This window comes from Cydia splendana, chromosome 5 (genome assembly GCF_910591565.1).
Source record: "Cydia splendana chromosome 5, ilCydSple1.2, whole genome shotgun sequence".
NCBI lineage: Eukaryota > Metazoa > Arthropoda > Insecta > Lepidoptera > Tortricidae > Cydia > Cydia splendana.
The window spans coordinates 23871254-23894927 of NC_085964.1; the positions used below are offsets into that span (position 1 = coordinate 23871254).

Consider the following 23674-nt stretch of genomic DNA (forward strand, 5'->3'; position numbering starts at 1 on the left):
GCTACTTCAGTCAACGTCAGTACTTTTTGTGCCGAGACTGACTGAAATAGCAAGACACGTTCGTACGTTTCCGTGAAAATACGAAGGAAAATAATTAATGCACTATATCTGTAACAGGAATTGTAAACTCAATTTATTGTGTAAAGTGTCATTCTACGGAACTTGCTAATAAACTATGTAAACAAACCGCCATATTTAAATTGTCTCTGAATGATGAATTTACTAGTGACTTTTGTTTACATAGTCAGCAAGTGGCATAGAATGACACTATAGTATTGTATTCTTAAATTCGAAATTTAAATTGGTTTTACAACTTAGGTATGCGGCTATTATGCGAGGCCAGGCAGTTTTTATGTCACAGTTTGATTGACAAATACTCGTTCCTACTAAATGCCAATGTTATTGAACTGTTTAGACGACAAGAAAATGTCACAACAGTCTTCATATTAAAAACCAATTTCGAGTCAATTTATTAATATAGATGGTCAATCAAATATTGTCAGCAGAAAAAGGCGCGAAATTCAAATTTTCTATGAGAAGATATCCCTTCGCGCCTACATTTTTCAAATTTGCCGCCTTTTTCTACTGACATGATCTGCTTGACCAACTTTATTAAAAGAAGATTATTAAGTCATTACATAATTTTATTGTACTGTGGAGTTCATAAATATGCATATTTGAATTTTTTCACCTTATTTGAAATTTTTCACCTTATTGCAATGGATTAGGTTAAAAAAATATGGTACTCATTTATGAATTGGACTGTACGATTTTGAACAAGTGTAGAAAAATTATAATCTCGTTGTGTATCAGTTGCGTAACTGAGTACTATTTCATTGTTCTCGTCATAACAATTATAATTATTATATTCTTAGACTGAAAATATAAAAAAAAAAACTGAAAAATTTAGATTTTTTTCTGACATTACTGATTTTTTTTTAATATTTTTTGAATATAATTAAATTTGTTCTAATACTTGGAATAATTTTATATCCTGGTCACTGTTCAGTCACTAGGTATGTAGAAATTTAGTTATCTAGGTAGTAGGTACTTACATTTTATATTCAGAAAACTTATTTTCTTAATGTTTACTAGAAAATGTAAAAAAAGGTATCGCAAATAATTAATGTTTGAAATACAGCCATATTCGAACTTTAAGATACGTCAAATAATAGATATGGAAACGATATAGATTAGATATGTCAGTGTCAAACAAGTGTCAAAAGTGACGTTTTTGTTTGAAGAAACCTCACTTTTGACACTTGTTTGACACTGACATATCCGATACATATCGTTTCCATATCTATTATTTGACGTATCTTAAAGTTCGAATATGGCTGTGAGTCACTTCAGTTGAAGGTGTTCTGTATTTTAGTTATATAAATAATAAACACTCTTCGCTTATCCGTACGATTGTGAGAAACTAAATGCAAAGTTTTGTTTTTCTTTTTCAACACCAATTATGAAATAAATATAATGACCACCAAAAAATACTTTGGTACCCTAAATAAAAAAATCATGCTTACCAAAAAACATTACTGAACACCAAAAAAATAAGGCCTAAAAATACAAAAGTACTACCGTTTTAATTACGATTGCACTTGGCAACGACCACATGGGCGAACACAGAGACAATGAACCTGAATTGGACCCCACGTACCCCATCGCTTCTATATCGTTCGGTCAAGAGCGACCTTTTGTTCTAAAACACAAAGATGCGAGAAAACCAGGCCCAGATAAAAAACAGATAGCTCCAGGTGAATACAATTTACTTTACTTTAAATCTTCATACTTATTAATAGTTACAGAGTCATCGATATTTCTTAACTTATTGAACATGTATCGCAGTAATCGGGCTTCGTAGGTCACCGTCTGTTTAGCCTTTGTATTCGCATCTTCTTCCTGCAAAGGATTCTCAATAACAGTACTGACTCGCCGACCGTAAGTCTCACAACCTTCAAGAAACTGCAGCAATCTTTGATGGTATTGTCCTTAACCACAATCAAGTGCTTAGAAAGATTTTCTAAAAAAGACAAGAAGCAGCGCTTTGCATAGAACCAAGTATCCGTGCCGAGACGTTTGTTGAACGGCTCCAGCGATTTGATCACTCTGGAGATCCCAAACTCATAGTTCCCTTTAGCGCAATATAACGTTCCGATGACTAAGTTAACGATGCATAAATGATAGAACTTCTTATGTGGATCTTCGAAAATTTGCTGTTCTTCCTCTTTTTCTATCTTTCGCATTATATCCTCGGCCTCCTCGTTCTGGGATGTCATGATATAAGAGACGCACAAATTTGCTAAAACCACTGCACTTATATCCAGAATGTTGTCGTATTGTTTCTTGACGATAGGCTCGTAGAAGCTAGCGGCTTCTTTGTATTTGTTCCCCTGCATGAAGAGGACGTGGGCGACATTTAGGCGCCACACGTCTGACTCGTTGCAGAATTCAACAGATTTCCGGAAAATTTTCTCGACTTGCCCGTAATTTTCCATGTCCCAGTAAATTTTTGCTTGAGCCATCACAACTGGTATGTATCTTTCCAAGGCTTCTTCATACTCCACGACAGCTTTCTTGACCTGATCATTATCTCCTTGAGACCTGCATTCTTGAACAACTTTAGTTAGCTTCCTCAGTTGTTCAGCGTGTTTGGATGCAATGTCTTCGTATTTCTGAAAAGCTTCCTCAGGTGATGTTTGACTTGTTATGATTGCATCCAAAAAATCATATAAGTAAGGGGTTAAATATTTGTACGTAAACTGCGCGTTTTCAGCTAAGACGTCAGCAGCCAGATCATAATACTCAAACTTACAATAAAGGAGTAATAAATTTGCGAAAGTTTCTGGAGGGAACGGGTCTTGTTGCAAAAGAAAATGCAGTTTCTCGAAACCATCAGTAGGTTTTATATCAATAGAAGTCAGAGCAACGTTGTGTAGAGTCACGGCGTCTAGTTCATGCTTTGTCTGGGCGGCATGTCGTTGAGAGCCTCTCTCGCGGCTTCAACATTTTTCAATTGGTACTCAATAGCCGCTTTAAGATTAAATACCTCAGTCAGTGCTGTCTCGTGAAGAGTTAGTGTGTTTCCTACTGACGTGACTTCGGAAGTCTCGGCTTGCATGCCGACGGCTAACTCAGGGTGATCACGAATACCTCTTTCAATAACTAGGGTGATATGTTTCAATGCTTGAGGATATTCTTTCAGTTTAAAGTAGCAAAGTGCTACATTGTAATGAAGATGTGCGTTAAAACCAAGTACACTTAGACTGCGTGAAAACTTTTGTAGTGCGTCTTCGTATTGGCTATCTTTGTACAATAGGCATCCGAGATTAATGTCCTTGTCCACGTCATCTTGAATATAAGAGTCAACCAGACTTTTGGCAGCACTGGTATCTTCTTCTCCATATTTTATTGCTGATTGTAGTTTGATATCCGTTCGCTCTAACTCTGGAGCTGTAATTTGCATGCTGACTTTATAAGCTTCATCGAACATTGACGCCTCATACAATGCCTGTGCGAAGTATAGCTTGTACTCTGGCACGTCAGGATGCATGGCGGACAGTTGTTCGTAGCAGTTCGCTGCTTCGACGAAGGCCTGAGTCCTGTAGTAACTGTAACCGAGTAAGGACAGTCCAGCCCTGTTTGGGTTAAAATTGATAGCATCATTGAGCGCTTTTATGGCGTCCTCGTACCTTGCTTCCTTTATCTGTAACATCAAAGGCGTAAAATCAAGATGCTATCTGTCTATTTTTACAGTTTAAAGTAGCAACGTGCTACATTGTAATGAAGATGTGCGTTAAAACCGAGTACACTTAGACTGCGTGAAAACTTTTGTAGTGCGTCTTCGTATTGGCTATCTTTGTACAATAAACATCTTGAATATAAGAGTCAACCAGACTTTTGGCAGCACTGGTATCTTCTTCTCCATATTTTATTGCTGATTGTAGTTTGATAAGATAACCGTTCGCTCTAACTCTGGAGCTGTAATTTGCATGCTGATTTTATAAGCTTCATCGAACATTGACGCCTCATACAATGCCTTCACTACGCTCGTTGCGCGCTCGCTGGCAGTGCAACAATCCAAACGTGTGTTCATTTTTTCCTTTAGATTCTTACGTAATAAATATTAAACAAGGCGCAGGGGAGAGGCCTATTCTTATTCTCCTTACATAGAGGTGGGAGTGGGTCAAAACCTGGAAAAAACCGTCTTACGTAATAAATGAATGGCGCCTAAACTGTCAGCACTAACGCACATCCAATTAACGCAGCGGCGTCACTCGACACCGGGTCGTAGTACAGAATAGCTGAACAGAAGCGCCACTTTACATATGACTTCCAAGAATGAGGTAAATTCGTATGAATGTAAGCGTATGGTTAGTTGTGTACAGTCGCCATCAGATATATCGGAGCGGCCAAGGTGCTCACAAATATCGGAACACGCCTCTATTGTCAGGGCGTTAGAGCGCGTGTTCTGAGGGGCTACCGCGAAAACCGAAATTCGCAAATTGCGGGGATCTTTCTCTTTTACTCCAATGAAGGCGTAATAAGAGTGACAGAGAAAAATGCCCGCAATTTGCGAACTTCGATTTTCGCGGTTATGACCCAGATATTGTGAACACCTTGGCCGCTCCGATATATCTGATGGCGACTGTACCAGTCGTTTTCGGTGAAGGAAAATATCGTGAAAAAACTGGACCAATCCTAATATGGCATATTTTTGGCCTTTGAGTTGGAAGGTCAAATTTACTACCATCAGACCTTCTAATATTTTACAAGTCCATGATAAAACGTAGATAGTTATTACCACTTAGTTAATACTAAAACATAAAAATCATATCATAGGTCTAGAAATAGGCTACGCAAGTATGCAAAAATTTTCACAACAATTAGTAAAAAAAAACCGGCCAAGTGCGAGTCGGACTCGCGTTCTAAGGGTTCCGTATATTACACAATTTTTAACAATCAGTGCCGGATTAAGATATTTTGATGCCCTAAGCATTTCTAGGTGCCCCCTCTCCCTAGGGTCATCAAGATTACATTGATTTTTTGGTAAATTGAGAGAAGTTCATTGCCGCATTACAGCTGAGAATGGAAATCAGTCACATCATTTTATCACGAAAATTGACAGTGCCGCAGCAGTAATGTTGCAACAGAGTACCTAATGCTGTTGCAGTCGCCACCCGAATGTCACCTTTATCATAGCTTAGAAAGTAATAGAAACGCGAGCGAAGCGAGCGCGGAAATTTTTCGATATAAAAACGCAATATGATAGACAGTTGTACATTTTTACTTTTAGTATGGAAATCAGTCACATCATTTTATCACGGAAGTTGACAGTACTGCAGCAGTAACGTTGCAACAGAGTAATGTTGCTGCAGTCGCCACCCGAATGTCACTTTTATCATACCTTATAAAGTTATTGAAAACGCGAGCGAAGCGAGCGCGAAAATTTTTCGATATAAAAACGCAATTTTAGTTTTAGTCCCAACCAGGCGCGAATCCAGGATTTCATACAGAGAAGGGATGGGACAGTTTTCTATCAGCCTAGCTTCGCATAGGGCTCGATATTTAAGGGTCTCAGCGAGGTTGTTTTCATGCATAAAATATGCAAGAAAGCAGAGCTTGGAATTGAATTGGCGAAGTGTGAGAAAGGCAGTAGGCCCAGCTGTGAAAGAGGAAAGCTTGGATTTGGATCCACGCCCAAGTGTAATTAAGGCAGAAGATCAACTTTGCCGTAAGGCAGAAGGCCTCGCATAAGACCTAACGCCGAACCGCAAAAGAGTGGGTTGAAATCGAATCTATGCATGTAATCACGACTCTTCTACTGCGACCGATTGTTTCCCAAAGAATTACGCGCCATTATTTTTGCAAATTAGCTTTTGGACAGCTAAAAAAATCGTGTGGTAAAAACGATGTGTCTGTCCCTAATTTTAAAATTTGTTCACCTTTTTCAACCTGGCATTTTGGTGCCCCCCTGAACGTCGTGCCGTAAGCACGTGCTTGTTTTGCTTATTGGTTACAAAGTCTTTATTAATTCTACCATTAAAGTCGACGAGTACAAAAAATTTTGAGCTAGCTCTCAATTTAATATTTTTTTTTAAACATTATTTTTAATTTGACCTTACAATTACTCGTAAGTAGGTAAGACCGTTAAATATTTAAAATGATTATCTTATCAGAAAATTATCACCAATTACTCTAAGAAAACTACTACTCTAAGTAATCCGGCACTGTTAACAATGTATTTTTTATGTGAAACGTGAGTGAAATCTCTTTAAAAAATCCGTAGGGGTCGGATCAAAAACTGTAATTAAGTCCGAGTCACGCTTGACTGTACATTTCTAATAGGTTTTCCTGTCATCTATAGGTATAGACCAATTTTATGTTTTTTTTTTTTAATTTAAGACCTAGTAGTTTCGAAGATAAGGGGGGGGGAATGGTCATTTTTTGCCTATTTTTTTGAATAACTTCTAAACTGTTTATTCGAAAATTATAAAAAAAATATATTTGAGATCCTTACAATAAGCTCTTTCATTTGATATGTAACATGATATAGTTTGAAATCTTAATTTTTTTCATTTTTTCATTTACCCCCCAAAAGTGGCCCCCATGTTTAAAATTCATTTGTTTACGTTACATGTCCGTATTTGGGTCACAAACTTACATATGTGTACCAAATTTCAACTTGATTGGTCCAGTAGTTCCGGAGAAAATCGGCTGTGACAGACGGACAGACAGACAGACAGACAGACAGACAGACAGACAGACAGACAGACGCACGAGTGATCCTATAAGGGTTCCGTTTTTTCCTTTTGAGGTACGGAACCCTAAAAATACAAGGAATAGAATTAAGGTCAATGTGGCTAATTCTGTCATAGGGGCTATTCCTTCCACTAGCGTTTTTCTCGAACAACGAACAAAATTGATAATTTCATCGACAAAGCAGCGATTGCTTTTAGTTTCAGCATCAAAAGCAAATAGTTTTTATTTCCTACAATTGAAAATCAAAGAATCTTACGCTCTGAAACCTGAGTAAATATGAAAACGCACTATCTGTCTCTACTTTAATCTGTGTCTCTATTAATCTGGGGCTCTTTCGAGACGTGATCCATAACCAATCCAGCGATAGGGGCTCTACAAACCACCTTGTATATCATCGAGGTTCACTGTCGGTCTGAACAAAACATCCTGTATGAACGAGGTTCAGTCTGAATGGGATGGAAATAAATTGTACTAAGTATATAATGAATTGAATAAGTATAGTGTGGGAGTGTCATTATGAACGCCATATTTTCATAGAAATTTGACATTAATGATGACATAGCCACACTCAGTCATTTCAAATGTCATGCAGTGTTCGCTTGGTCCTACTATAGAACTGTCTAGTAAGGTTAAACCTTTGAGGATATAACTAAACGGAGTAGCCATTAACAGGCGTTCCCCTATGTCGAAAATAGGCGGCCAATGGTCATACACATGAACTGACGTTTATCTGACATGGCTATTTTTACGTTACGTATACATTTTACGTGCCCCTCCCCCGCAAAAATCGGCAGACTATTCTGTACCGAAAATTACAGACATGGCGTCTCCGTTTAGTTATATCCTCTAAACGGTGGCCGGTGTTCCAGAGCAGAGGGCATACCGCGAAACACGTTCGACGTGTTGCCTCCCTGTCGCACTTGTAAATTCGTACGTAAGTGTGACAAGGAGGCAACACGTCGAAGTGAGAATTTTAATCGATCGAATTCAATAAATGTAAGTTCATTGAGCTGAACAGGTTATAGTCTGTAAAAGCTCATAATCACTGGCTATATTCAGAGACTAAAGGATGACTCACGTTAGACCAGGCCGTGTCTGGGCCCGAGCTTCCGGCGCATCGTTTTCTATGGAAAGCATCACGTGATCACCTGTCATGTCATAGAAAAGTAAGCGCCGGAAGTTCCGGCCCGGACACGGCCCGGTCTAACGTGAGTCATCCTTAAAGCTACATTACAGGCCATACATCGAGCCCAAGATAGTGAAGAGTGTCTACAGGCATCACGTCGCTCAATAGGGTATTTGACTACTAGTCAAATCAGTTTCCTTTTTCGAACTGTCAAAACGATTTTGCTACTATGGAATTTATATGAAACACTAGCATGTGACGTCACAATCAAATTACCTACTAGCAACTACCAGTCATTGTAGTTTTATACGGATTTTAAAATAGAAATTGTGTCTAAAATTTACTTCTGTCTACGTTTCTCTATTAATCTTCTGGTGCTTTATTTCTTGCATGGTGTAAAAGAATTTCTTTTAAATACAGTCAAATACCCTATTCAGGCCTGAGGATACGAGAGAGGGAAGAAATATAAGTGAACGGTAGATAAGCGAAATACCTTGAAGAAACTTTTCGGTCATTCTTGCAGTTGGCCGTTGAAAGTCTCCTGCAATAATATGTTACTCTTCGAAGGCCGCAAAAATATATGATACGCTCCTATGGCTCTACAAATAAGATCGTGTCAGATATTATTCGGCCTTCGTTGTTATGATTACAGGTGAACATGGTATTGGTCCGAACAAATAACTCTAAACACCGATACCTATTAATTAGTAGTCGATATAAGAGGATATAACACTATTGAAAACCGGCTATATATTTATTTGCCATGTACTATCGAATAACTCGATTCGACCCACTGTGAAACCTTTTCACATTTACTCCATCATTGGCATTATTAAAAAAATAAAATTTTGATGACCCATACTATGATAACACTGATAACGTTCCATGGCGGCACACAAATCAGTGAATTCTATTGTATATTTATTTTTGGCGACTTCCCGAAAGATAATATAACTACATATAGTATAACTTTCTTGCGGCCAAGAGAGTTTATCTGGGACCAACTGGGAGACGTCCGGTCGGAAGGCCTAGGTACCGATGGATCGATGAGATCCAGAAAGACCTGTGTGACATCCAAGCGGCTGAATGGCGTCAGATCGCACAGGACAGGAACGAATGGCAATCTAGTGTCGGAGGCCAAGATCCAGTAAGTATACTCGTAACTTTCTAGTCACCGATTCAACATTTTAATTCTCTTTTAAATAACGTCAAAAACCGAACCCATATTTCTGCAAAGTCAGTTAAAGGTTCCGTCGCATGCCTCCATCTATTCGCGTGTTCGGTAACTCTTTAATTGGCCGCCAGTCCCGCGACGTGGCCCGATCAGGGCAGTCTTGTAACTAACTAAACAAATAACCAAAATAGTAAGGATTAAACGAAAAATTAACTATAAGAACAGTGAAATTCAAAAATAAATATAGTTACTGTAATAACGCCCGACCTGAAGTACCAAGTAATCCCGCGACGGAGCCCGGGTAGCAGTCTTGTAACTAACTAAACAAATAACCAAAATAGTAAGGACTCAACGAAACATTAACTACATATAAGAACAGTGAAATTGAACCAAAAAATAATAATTATACGTAAGTACCTTCTGTAATAACCAGGGATCGTACATTTTCCAGCATTTTTGGTGCACGAAGTGTTGTTAACGGAATTGGTATAAATAATTTCAACCCTAATGATTAATTAGCGTTTATTACGTTGATATTAACCTTAATTTACCATTTCAGTTAAAATTATCTATACCGATTCCGTTAACACCACTCTGCTGCACCAAAATGCTGGAAAATGTACGATCACTGGTAATAACGCCCGGCCTGAACAGTGACGAGTACCTATACGGCGACGCGGCTCGACCAATAAGGATTAAATCGTGAAAGGCATTAGGATACTGAAAGAAATTCAGGAATATAAATATTTTGTAACTAGATACTTTATTAATGCTTGATCTTGTAGGTACCGCAAAGTCAAGAAGTTTTCTAACTAAATAAAAAATAAGCAGAATATAAAGATATAAACAGTGAATAAGTCATTAGAACTGTAAAATAATTCAGTGACAAATAAATATCTTTAGAAAACTTGCTAAACTATGTGAAACTTACGCAAGCCAAGTTCTATAGACGCTACTGCTCTATTAACACCCGATCTGACTGTTCTAATATTAATCACTGAATTCATTAAATATTCAAACTGCACAAGTTATTAAATTTAAACTATTAAAAAGTGCTAGTACATCATTTAAATTTTACAGTAAATTTGTCGTTAAACCGATGAAAAAGTCGATTAAAACCTGCACTTACTTTTATTATCATTAAAAACTTAACTATTAAAACTTCAACTTACGGCAGTATTTACTAGTGAAAATTGTGAAAAACTCTATTTATTTGTTACTGCTGCGAGCTGCAAAATTGCATGGACATATTATGAATAAAATTCATTCGAGGCCTTGCACTTTTAAAGCTGGGTGTAAATAAATAAAAATAGCAACATTAATTTTATTGAAAAATTTAAATGAATCGGCGAATAGCTTGCAAAGCTATGCAAAATTCAAACAATTTTAATAAAACAGATATTTTAATATTGAAATTCATAAAAGAGCTAACTGTAAATACCTTCAGTCACTGAAAACCAAACATTGTTTTGGTGTAAAATTAAACAAAGATTTAAGTTTTGATAGCTTTCAAAGTGAGCTTCGAAAGTCATTAGTTTCTCTTCAACTTTAAACACTTGTTTAGAAATCTTTGCGAATCTAAGATTACTTTGAAGTTAAAAGTAATTTAGATTATAGTAACAGCACCAGTCATGGGACATTTAAGAGGAAATTTGGAGTATTTATGATATTTCCCTTGTACATGTAAATGGTCTTCCGCTTAGCGTGTTAAAAGATGAAAGTCCTATCCGCCTTTCATGTTTTAGGCGTGTTGTATCAAAGATACTGCAATGAGTTTCCACATAATTAACAAATTAAAACTATGCTTTTTTTCTCCAGTCATGGACACCAAAGCTCCAGTAATGGGCCCCCGGTAATGGACGTGGATCCAGTAATGGGCCCCCTATAATGGGCATTGCTCTATCAGTATAAAATTTTGAAATGGGGAATAAGTTATGGCAAAAAAATAAATTTTTGTTATAAGCGTTTATCGCTGAATGTATTTTTCTTTCCACAGCCAATTATTATTGTATTAGATTCATCGAGACAATTCTAATATACCCAAACACAATTAGTTAGGGTTTATTGCGATAAAGTTCCCATGGCCACCTCTTGTCTCCATCATCAGATCAAGTCCATGTTATCATAATATTGCATTATCATCCGATTTGCATACTTAATTACGTACTTACACAAAATTTCAACTGAATCGGAAATCGAAAAGTGGGTCAAATTCAGCTACCAAGATTTGACCCACACTAACTAACAAGGCAAGTTAAATAAAAATTTGGAAAAACGATATTAATTTATCCTAAGTCCGAGAATACCCCCTGGTTGACATATTTCGTAACTACATTTTACTTCTGTATTGTTTAAAACATGAAATTATGGCATGGCAAGTATCATTATGTCAATTGTCCCATCATAGGAGGTATGCAGTTTTACAGCTCCTATAATGGGATTGGGCCAAATACCACAATTTTTTTTACATCTGTGGAGTCACAACATAGTGTGTTGTATACCTTATCTCATGGTAAATGCAATTAACAAAACACATTCTAGTTTTCATCAAGTATTAATTAATTAAAATTTAATAAATTAACTCACCTCTCTTAGCGAAGTTGTTAAGAATTTTTAGTGATATTTTTTTTCAGTGGCACGACAACTTTTGGGTTGACGCACATTTCTTAAAAAATAACCGAATTTAATAAAAATTCAAACATAATCAGCTCTAGGACTCTTATTTATGATAAAAATATATCCAGTGTTTATAAACAACTTTTATATACTTATTTTAGAGGAATTGTGTTTTTTTGTCCCATTACTGGTTCCGTGTCCATTATAGGGTATACTACTATAAACACTTTTGATTTAGTCGAATATTTTGTAATGAACAGTGATAATGATAATTATTTAATATTTACTCAGTTAAATAAAGACGCTTAACTAAAAAACAACTCTAACCTCAAGTAATTAACTTCACATAAGCATACGAAGTCCTTAAACTTCAGGATATATTTAACCAAATTAACTTTTACGGTATACAGATGCGTATGCAAACATACGAATAAATGATTATGATTACTACAATTTTATAAATTAAAGGAAAACTTCGGACTTACAGTGATACATTTGAAACGAAAATACGGCTCTCTAATAACATTGTCACTTTTAAAGTGCTGCAAAGAAGTTAACGCTTCGAAATAAAGTGTGATTCTAAATCTTGATTATCTCCCAAGTGTACAAGACTGTGATATACTTAACTATATCTAAGTGACAAGTGACTGAAATCGTGAAAAGTGACTAGAATCGTGAAAAATGCGGCTGTCCCGTCAGTATATCTACCAATTAGTCGAAACTGCATTACTTACTGCATTGCACTGGTGTTGAGCACGCTATCATTTGCCAAGATTTTAAATTTTAAGCTCACAGGCATTATTTTGTTAAAGCGAGCACGAGCGTGAGGCCGGAGTCCTATTCAGAATTACCAAATTGTTATGGTTTTGAACTAGTTTTGATACGACGTTGATGATTGGCGCGTATATCACGCACGACTTTCACTTTATTTTGCAAGCACCAATTGCCACCAATCGCAATACGCTGATTCTCCAAGGTCGTGTCAAAACTAGTTCAAAATCATACTCCGTTGGCTCAGCGACCCACAATGAGACTTGGCCTCCGACACAAGACAGCACCACTTTTCTCGGTCCTGGTGTGACCTCTCGCCAATAGTTGACTCGAAGTTCGCGCAGATCCGCCTCCACCATGTCGCACCAGCGATACATGAGCGTTACTTTTATTTTTTGGCATTTTTATATTATTATGACCTTTTTTGCCACTTTTGTGTTATTTCTAGTCAGGATCGTGAGCCCTTTTCATCCGTATAGGAAAAAAAAAGTCTCCTAAAATTTCCATACATTTTTCAAACTTTCCTTTTTGTTACAGCCATACAAAGTGTATGGGGAAATGGGGTGCATTACATTTGTTATAATTACTTTTCATATATTATAGTTTGATATATCGTTATTTTGAATAACGTAATAAATGGCATACTACCGTAATACCTAATTAACGGTATACATAATGTTATTATTCGTATAATGGTCATAAGGTATTTTTACACTTCGTCTAATATACATTGTCATAATTATTACATACTCTAAAGCATATTATTTGTTATAACAAGTGACTACACATAATTATTTATGTGGCATAATAGTTGCATGACATAAATGGGTTAGGTTAGGTTGGAATTGTGACTCCGCACAAACGAATACCACCTAACAACAGGAGGGTTAGGTTAGGTTAGAACTTTGACCCTCCGTAGAATAAAATATTCTGGCAAAAAAGTGGTTTAGGTTAGGTTTGAACTGCGGCCCCCGTAGAACGAAAACCGTGAAAAAATTGGTTAGGTTAGGTTAGAACTGCGACCTCCCTAGAATAAAATAGCTAGCAAAAGCAGTAGGGCTGCGTACTAGTTATAAAAAGTATGTAAAACTTTACGTTATCAGTAAATTAAATATGACAAAAAATGTTATACAATATATGTATTTATACTTGATAAAATTGTATGAAGTATTACGTTATACAAAAATATAATATAACAAATGTCATTATAAAACATGTCTATATACTATTTGTAAATTATATTACACCAGGCATTATATCAATGACAGTTTAGATGAAATCACAATATAATAAAGGAAACGTATAATAAAAAATACATTATAACATATAATAATATATCAAATGGCGTTATAACAAATGTATGATAGTTTTTTTTATAATTATATTAAACATTACACACCCGGGGAAATGGTAACACAATTGGAAATAACTCTGGGACATTTTTTTATTTCATTAGGATCGAAAGAGCTCGTGATTCTGAGTAGAAATAACTCAAAAGTGGCAATAAAGGTCACAATATATAAAAATTGCAAAAAATAAAAGAAATGTTCACCCGGGGTTTCCGATAGGTCTTCCCGCTGGGCGGCCAGGCCCCAATTTCACCACGGTGACAGGTGCGACAATTGTAAAATCACTGTTGCTGACGTCACAGGCATCCATGGGCTACGGTTACCACTTACCATCGGGCGGGCCGTATTTCTGTTTGCCACCATCATTGTATTATTTAAAAAAAACTTTATTATATCGGAAAAAAACAGATATTTCTTTTGCGAAGTTTCTGACAATTGTCAAGATTTAGAAGAATTGTAGGTAATTCTTGACAGGTACCTAATGAGTTATATGTCGGAATTTCGTGACAATTGTAGTGTTTCTTGTGACAATTGTCATAAACTTAGCAAGAGAAATATCTGTTTTTTTTAGATATAATAAAGTTTTTTTTAATAAAACAATGATGGTGGCAAACAGGAATACGGCCCGCCCGATGGTAAGCGGTAACCGTAGCCCATGGATGCCTGTGACGTCAGCAACAGTGATGTTTTACAATTGTCGCACCTGTCACCGTGGTGAAATTGGAGCCTGGTATGCTCTTTTCACGTTCCGAACAAGATCATAACAAATTATTATATATACAGTAACTAAATTTAAATACTTGGGTCACTGGGTTACTGACACTCTAAAAGACGATGTTGATATAGAAAGGGAGCGCAGAGCACTGTCGGTAAGGTGTAATATGCTGTCTCGCAGGTTTGCGCGTTGTTCGACAGAGGTAAAAATAACCCTGTTCAAAACGTATTGTCAAACCTTATACACGTGCAACCTGTGGAGTCACTACACCAAAAAAGCCTACAGTGCTCTGCGCGTCCAATACAATAACGCCTTCAGGGGGTTGTTGGGGACTCGGAAACAGTGGTAGCACCCCGAGAGACTTTTGTACAGGACACTCAAGATATTTAACTGAAACCACATTTACCATACTTTAGGTCGGGGGTCCTTTTAATTCTAAACATATGTTTTATTGCTATTTCCATGTTTTAACGATATAAATGTATTTTGTGATGTTGGCACGTCGCGTCACGCTATCTAAAAGGGGTGGGCGAATCGGACTCGCCCACCGAGGGTTCCGTACTTTTTAGTATTTGTTGTTATAGCGGCAACAGAAATACATCATCGGTGAAAATTTCAACTGTCTAGCTATCAGTAGCGGCGGCTTCATACAACCCGATTCCCACCGGCTTGCCTAAAATTTATTGCTACATATATATCCATAACGAAAACACTACGTATTACCTTGTAATCGATAACACGATTTACTAAAGCTTCACTATTGATTAAATTTCAACTAATCATAGCGGGCGCGCGAGCGACTAAGTTTAAGCTTGAGTATTCATTCATGAGCCACCGGGTGGATTTCATCACCAAAAATTTCACCATACAAAAAAATATTTTTTTTAAATGTTTAATTTAACACGATTCTAGCTGGGTAAAGTAATAGGGGGCTGTATATTGGGGATATTTATGGTATTTATACAATCATTTGTGGCTTATATTTGAAGTTATCGCTTTCGGAAAATAAAAACGCAAGATGGTGATGACTATCATGGTATGGTAATGACTCTTTTATAGACGGTAATGACACTGCATGTACGGTAATGACGATTTGGGAACTAATTTATATATGTATTAAAAACGTATTAAAAAAAACAAAAATTTTTTTTAATTGTAAGGCTTTAGAACTTTAATAAACATTACAAATAACATGTTTTTGAACATAAGACTAGCTACATAATTTATTTTTAGAAAATTATAAAAAACACATTTTATTCATATAAATAAATATATAACAAGTATTTTTATTGTATAATTTTAAATAATTTATATTCCGAAATAGGCAATTTATTTTTTGGGTTTTTTTAATGTTAAATCATATTAACAATATTGTACTCTTATTATCAGTTTAAACCCGCATCTTCTTTTATCTACTGCATAACTTGGTATTTATATCATATTATAAAATTGCTGGCTTACCAGTGAGCTTAATTTTTATGATATATTACTTTTTTTTGATAATTTGATTCATTGCATAAGTTTGTATTTTTGTTGTTTTATAAATGGCTGCTATTTAACTGATCACCAGATTTAGTAAAATTTAATACCAAAAAAATCTATTTTACCACCCTAAAATCATGAATGATCACCAAAATTATAACACCATTTTAATGTGAAATGATTACCAATTTTATTACATTTTACTATCCTTTTAAAGGAAATGACACCAAAGTAATCATTACTAACCCAAAAATAGTCAATGATTACCAAATTTCAAACCCCATTTTAATGTGAAATGATAACCAAATTTTTACATCTTGCTATCCTATTAAAGAAAATGAAACCAAAATAATCATTGTAAACCCAAAAATAGTAAATGACCACCAAAATTAGAACTCCATTTTAATGTAAAATGATAACCAAATGTTTTAATCTTGCTATCCTATTAAAGCAAATGGCTCCAAAATAATCATTGTAAACGCAAAAATAGTAAATGATCACAAAAATTGTAACCACATTTTAATTAAAAATGTGCAAATATTTAATATATCGTTATCCTATTAAATTAATTAATCCACTTCGTCACCTTTTTCTAGTAGCATTTTATTTCTGTAACAGTCGCAGTTCTAACCTAACCTAACCCACTTTTCTAGTAGCATTTTGTTTCTGTAAGGGTCGCAGTTCAAACCTAACCTAACCCACTTTTATAGTAGCATTTCTTTTCTGCAAGGGTCGCAGTTCAAACCTAACCTAACCCACTTTTCTAGTAGCATTTCTTTTCTGTAAGGGTCGCAGTTCAAACCTAACCTAACCCACTTTTCTAGTAGCGTTTCGTATCTGTATGGGTAGCAGTTGAAACTTAACCTAACCTACTTTTCTAGTACCATTTCGTTTCTGTAAGGGTCGCAGTGCTAACCTAACCTAACCCACTTAACTGATAGCAGTTTAACTTGCTTTTCTAGTAGCATAACGAAATGCTACTAGAAAAGTAGATTAGGTTAGGTAGGTATGCGGTGCGGGCTACGGGGGGTTGAGCGGGAGGGGCTAGTAATTTTGGCATCAGTTTACTTTATTTGGTAATATGTATACATTTTTTGATAATCATAGTGGTTTATTTAGGTGAAAATATCGCATTAATTTGGTCTTCAAGATTTGGTGATCATTAATGATTTTTGGTGATCATTTAATATATTTGGTATTTGAATACAATTTGAAGTGCAGTCGTAATTAAAGTGGTGGTACTTTTGTATTTTTAGGCCTTATTTTTTTGGTGTTCAGTAATTTTTTTTGGTAAGCATGATTTTTATATTTAGGGTACCAAAGTATTTTTTGGTGGTCATTATATTTGTAGCCTTTATAAATTAACTTTGAAAATAGCTATAATGATTTAAATCCATATATATATTGTTTAATAGCTAAACATTAATATATAATCACTGTTTTATAAGTTGCAAGACCCCTACTTGTAATGCATGTCATAAGTTACAAAATGTTAGGTATTGGGTCCGGTGACTACCCAATGGTATAATTATTAATTGCTGTAATTATATACATCAATTAATATAATATTATCAAAAAACATAAGGCCATTACGATAGTGAGCCAGTACCGTAGCCTATGGTCGCTTAAAACTTAATATATGTTGCTTGTTTAAATACTTTGTTTTAACACGACTATCATGCAATTACAGACTCTAAGTTGCACGATTTACATTATTAGATAATAAAAAATAAACATTTGTATGTTCTAAGTTCTAAGTGACCTAAATTTTGCCTACTTCAGTCAAAATGTTATTTAAAACTAACCATCCTCTAGTGTGAAAGAAATAGTCATATCTTCTTCTACATTTATTCTACATTTATAAGGTAGACATTATATAGTGTTAGAAGACATAGAGAACGTTTTTCAAACATACAGCTTAATTTCATAATGAATTATAGCAAAATAACTAGAAAAGTTTCTGAGAACCGTCATCACCATACACATGAAATCATCACCGGTCGTAATTTTTTCCCGGTGATGATGGGTATGGTGTTGACGATTTGAGAGTTTCTTGTTTTTATTTCTAGAATACGAATAATAGCAGTTAATGTCTATGCTACACAATAAACTTCATGTAGTTTGCCATTCATTTCAATAATTATTTCTAATATATCATTTGTAACTTTTTTAAACCAAAGCATAACGGTGATGATGCTCTGTTGTGACAAACTACGTTTTACAAATTTGTTCGTAATATTTCTCACGATTCAATGATGTGACTTTATAGTGAAATCATTTTTGGCATTCTATATTAAAGTGAGAAATAGGGCAAGGACCTTTAGCGGTATTTCGTTGTTCATACACGGAGATAAGCTCACATTGACATTACCATGACGGTGTTGACGAATATTCGTGACAAAATTTTAAATATTTTTAAATGTACTTTCTCGGTGAAGGAATTATTGCATATTTTTTCATGTGTTAAACAACAACATGGAAAAGATATAAGTAAAAGAAAAATCGCAAACGTACGATAGGTATGCTATAATTTTCACTGCAAACAATAAGGTTCAGATTTTTCCGGTAGACGGTGATGATTTTAGACACATAAAACATTTTATATAAAAAAAACTATTAAGTTATTGGAGAGGGTAATTGAAGGAACATGAAGATAATAGTTCTTAAAAACATATAAAAAAGTTGCAACTCGCACAACCTACTAGTTTTTTTTATAAAGACCGAACCATAAGTTTTCGCAGGATTTTGAAATCCACCCCACCACACACATACGAAAACTCACGCACACGCTCATAAAGTTCGCTAAAGAAAGTCCGCGTATTTACGCATCAAAATAACACGGTTTTGTATCGAGTTATTCATTTAAATAAAAACTTTAAACGTAACATGATAAGGTTTATATTGGAAAAATGCACGCACACAGTCAAAGTCCGCGAGTGGCGTGAGTGCTGTACACCATGCTTCATTTGAATTTAAACCTTAAATACAAATAGGTAAGATTTATATTGGAGTGTAATGTTTCACAATTTTGAATCGAGTCGCATTTGCCGCTCGTGTGGTTAATGTTGCCGTACCAAAACATTGAATTGAATTAATAGGTAAATTTTTTTTGTATTTTGCTATCATTAATACCAAATTTTCAAAAAATCTTTAAAAAAAGAAATTTTATTACAAAATCTAAGAATATTATGGAGTCGCAAGTTTAGTTAAGGTAATTTGATAACGAGGGTTTCTTCGAAGAAAGTACTGTTTATAAATTTGTAGTAATAGGTTTTGGAAGTCCGTAGGTCGTGGGTGAAAATGGAATAATATTATGACAACACTTCCGTTCCGGTTATTGCCAAGATTTGTTGTTATTGTTGTTTTTATTAGAGTTTTATAGGTTTTAATGAGATTTTACTTAGTTGTGTGCATATATTTATATATAAAGACTAAAGCAGTGAATTTTTGAGTGTTATTAGTGTTGCGTATTGTTCGTGCAGGTGTTTCAAGGTCAGTCCTTGTTTTTAACAAGCTTTTATTAGGTCGATCTGTATGTAACTAATGTAATGGAATCTAAGGTAACTAATTTAAACATCTTCCAAGGATCGTAGCGTCATGAAAATTGACAGCTGTATGTAGTTCTGCTGACAATACAATAATATCATACTGTCGAACTGATCTGATGATGGAGACAGGAGGTCGCCATAAGAACTCTGTGATGAAACAACGCAACTTAATTGTGTTAGGGGTTTTTAGAATTGTCTCGATGAGTATTAGTTGTCTGTCGTAAGAAAAGTATAGTCAGCGATAAAAGCTTGTAAGTACCAAAAATGAAATTTTTGCAAAAAACTTATTAGTTAGGATTGTTAGGAATTTAGGAGTAGGAATCCGCTTTTGTCATACACGACATACACTGTTTATGTGACGTCAGTGATGACAAGTATGGCAAAGGTGGTTATACACTAACTGCAAAAGAACGAACTCAAGGACACACCTAGCGCTTTACTTTACCTTCGCTTATCATGAAAAAATAAGTACATAATGTAGGTGTTTCATGTAGGTGTTTTTTTTTTGCTCCGAGTTGTCTAGCGAAAAATTCCACGCGCCGCCACTGCTAGCTATCACGGTTCGTGAGATTGCCTGGTGATAGACAGACGGACGAACAGACGGACAGATGGACAGACGGTCAGTCGGACAGACGGACAGACGGACAGACGGACAGGCGGACAGACGGACAGTGGAGTCTAAAACCTTTGCTACACGGTCGCCGACAAGCCTTCTAACCGTCTGACCTTGGTCTGTCCTTGGTCAGTTTTGGTAAAATTTTGTTGGAAACAACTGTCTACACGGTCCGGGACGGAGCAAGGCCCCGCGGTCTGGGGGCTTGTCGGAGACCGTGTAGCAAGGGCTTTAGTAATAGGGTCCCGTTTTTACTCTTTGGGTACGAAACCCTAAAAATGGCAGAACAAAAGTAGAGCAGCCCCGTGTACCAGTAATATAAGACAGTATTAGGCTGCTTCCCCCTCCCCTCCCCCCTAAGTAAACCGACGAGGAAGTATTGCGTGCGACTAACGGAATTCCCTTTTCATTTGCTAATCGGTCAGACGGAACAAATGTTTGTCTGCCTCTACCATGGGCACTCGAACTTTTGTTTTATAAACTGAAATAGACATACTGCCGTATTCGAACTTCAAGATATTCACAAGAGACGACACGTACTAGATCCATTCTAGATACGTTATAGTTTAGATATCAACTAGTTCTGTTTTGCAGCGCAATTCGGGCAACCAATGTCACTTTTACGTTAGATAGAGTAAGATATCTATTAGATGTGAATTGGATCTCTAAGTCATATCTTGTGGAAATCATTCAAGAGTATCTCCAGAATCGCGCAAATGTCAAATTTGACAGGTTAGATCTTAAACGTATCGTTATCATATCTTGGCATTGATATAGAATAAGAACTGGATACCCAATCAGCCGCAAAAAATGGCCCCGCAAAAGTAACGTTAAAACAGATCACGCGTTACTTTTTCATTTAGTCTTGTTTGGAACGCTCATATGTGAAGTTGTCAACAATGACGAAATGTGCAGTAAAAATATGCAAAAATAACAACGATAAAAAAAGGAAAAAGGATGGAATATATTTCTTTCGGTTAGTTCTTTTGATAGCATCACAGAATTTATGTAATCTGGTAGTAATTTCATGGTTTTGAATAAATTATTTTGTTAGTACCAAAGAATCCCTGTCAAGGAACAAAAATCTAATGAGTCTATGTGAGGTCTATATATTTTTTTATTTTTATATAGAATTCGTAAGGAATATTATTATGTTTAAATTCAAGATTTCCAAGAAAACCTATGCGACGTGCAGAGTGGACTGCTATTATAGCAAGAGATAGGGGTGATGCACTTTTTAAGCCATACAAAACGGCACTTGTGTGTTCGGCCCATTTCCCTGTTTCCGAGATATACACGACCAATAAGGGCCTACATCGACTAACTGCAAATGCTAAACCTGTCTTAAAGGTAAGTCAGTTGATTTTGAACTGCATTCTTAAATTTATTTTAATGTATAGGTAATACATAAGTATGTGTATTGAGTGGGAGGTCACGCAGAGTAAAACGTGATTAAACTATTCGTTTATACTAAAAATATATTTTCATTATCAGCATGTGACCCTCTTGAACATTTTGCTACACCATGATTCCCAAAAAGTGCCTATTAATATACACGGTGTTTTTTTAAAGTCCGTTAATTTACTGAGCTTAAATTAAGTAACTTTCTCAAAGAAACCGTGCGGTTTCCTGACTAACTCCATTTTGGAGATCATCAGTGATTTATTTTAATCGGATAAGGCCAAGGGCCTATTTATATATTTATTAGTATTTAGTATGAGTTTACACATTTGCTACTAAACACAAGTACTATCTCAGACGATCGATTTTCGAAATGTCATTGATATTTCATAGTTTTCAATTGTTTGGTGGATTTAAATATAATGTCCGTGTTACAACAACGTTATTAATTACTTAAAAATATAGACCTTCAGATTCCTTAAATGTACTTAGCCATACTCCGAAGTTAACGGAGATAAAAAAAACACCATTTATAACTAGGTATAACATGTAAGAGAATTCGTCGCAAGCTTGTTTATCTAGTAGTTTCATTTTGGGTCTTCGTATTATTCTAGATGTCGGAGATAAATGCCCATGACATTCAAAGCCCAAGTTGTAAAACTATGAATGATGCTCAAATGGCGGAAGTTAGTATGAAATAATTATATATTCTATATAATAAAATTGATAAACATGTAATATACTTAGATACGGAACTTTTTTAATTTTTATTCAATATGTGTCTTCCTTTTATAGACCTCTGCTGGTGCCACTGGATCAGACAATTGCAATCAGTTGTCTATAAAGAGTCCTACTCCGTCAACATCAACGTATCTAAGTGTTGGTTCCATATTCGACACTCCCAGAAAAAAAATAATGAAAGAGGAAATACGCTTGTGTCAAAAGAAAATAAATAACAAAAATAAAGTAATCAAGAATTTAAAAAAACAAAACAATAGACTGAAGAAAAAGAATTCGAGTTTAAAGAATGTTATCTCCATTTTAAGCAAACGCGAAAGCATTGACCATTCTGTGCTTCAAGATTTATCAAAACATGTAGAAGTGACAGATACTTTTAACGCAATGTATTTAAAAAACATGAAACATAAAAAGAGACCCTTTGCCAAATATCCACCAGGTGCCCGCAAGTTTGCGTTGACACTACATTTCTACTCCCCAGCAGCGTACAAGTATGTTCGTAAAATGTTTGACACATGCTTACCACATCCGAACACATTATACAATTGGTATAGCAGTGTAGACGCAAAACCCGGTTTCACAGGCGAAGCCCTTGACAGACTGAGAGATAAAGTTAAATACAGCGAAAAGGAAATAATTTGTGCATTGGTCGCTGACGAAATACATATTAGACCACAAAAAATCCATAAATCCGGCAATCTTTATGAAGGCCTAGTTGACATGGGTCTTGGAACCGACTGTTCGAATGAAATCGCAACTCAGGCATACGTCATGATGTTAGTAGGAGTAAATGACTCATTTAAAATCCCGTTTGCGTACTTTCTGATCACAAGTCTCAAGGCAGAAATGAAAGCACACCTTATCAACATTGCCTTAGAAAAGTGTCACTCCATAGGTGTCAAAGTAGTTTCGGTTACTTTTGATGGATGCAAAACAAACACTTTGACAATGAAACTATTGGGCTGTCGATTCGATGATCCAGCAAATATGAAAACTCACTTCAAACACCCTTCGGCTGATTATGATGTTGCGGTTTTGCTTGACGCATGTCATATGATCAAATTAGTTCGAAACACACTAGAGAGCAAAAAAATATTTTATGATGGTGACAAAAAACCTATTAAATGGACTTTCATTCCTGCTCTTCACAACTTACAGGAAGACAACAAATTGCACCTGGCCAATAAGTTGACCCATCGGCACATTGAGTTTAGGAATGAAATCATGAAGGTAAAGTTGGCAACTCAGGTACTGAGTCTTAGCGTAGCCAATGCCTTAGAATTCTGCGAAAAGCACCTGTGTTTACCGGATTTTGCGAATACTGGCGCAACAGTCAACTTTATCGTGTTCATAAACAACGTATTCGATTTGCTGAACAC

General features: G+C 35.7%; 1 protein-coding gene and 1 pseudogene across 1 annotated transcript in view; one reads left to right on the top strand and one right to left on the bottom strand.

Annotated features, from left to right (window-relative positions):
• Positions 1–1752: 1752 nt before the first annotated feature.
• LOC134790884 (intraflagellar transport protein 70A-like) lies at positions 1753–3741 on the bottom strand (annotated as a pseudogene).
• Positions 3742–12333: 8592 nt separating this feature from the next.
• Positions 12334–23674, top strand: part of LOC134790937 (thioredoxin domain-containing protein 3 homolog) — a 35974-nt gene continuing 24633 nt past the window's right edge. Inside the window, exon 1 of the mRNA XM_063761951.1 lies at positions 12334–12372. Coding sequence (XP_063618021.1) covers positions 12360–12372 — 13 coding nt within the window. The 5' untranslated portion in view covers positions 12334–12359. The remainder of the gene's footprint in view (positions 12373–23674) is intronic.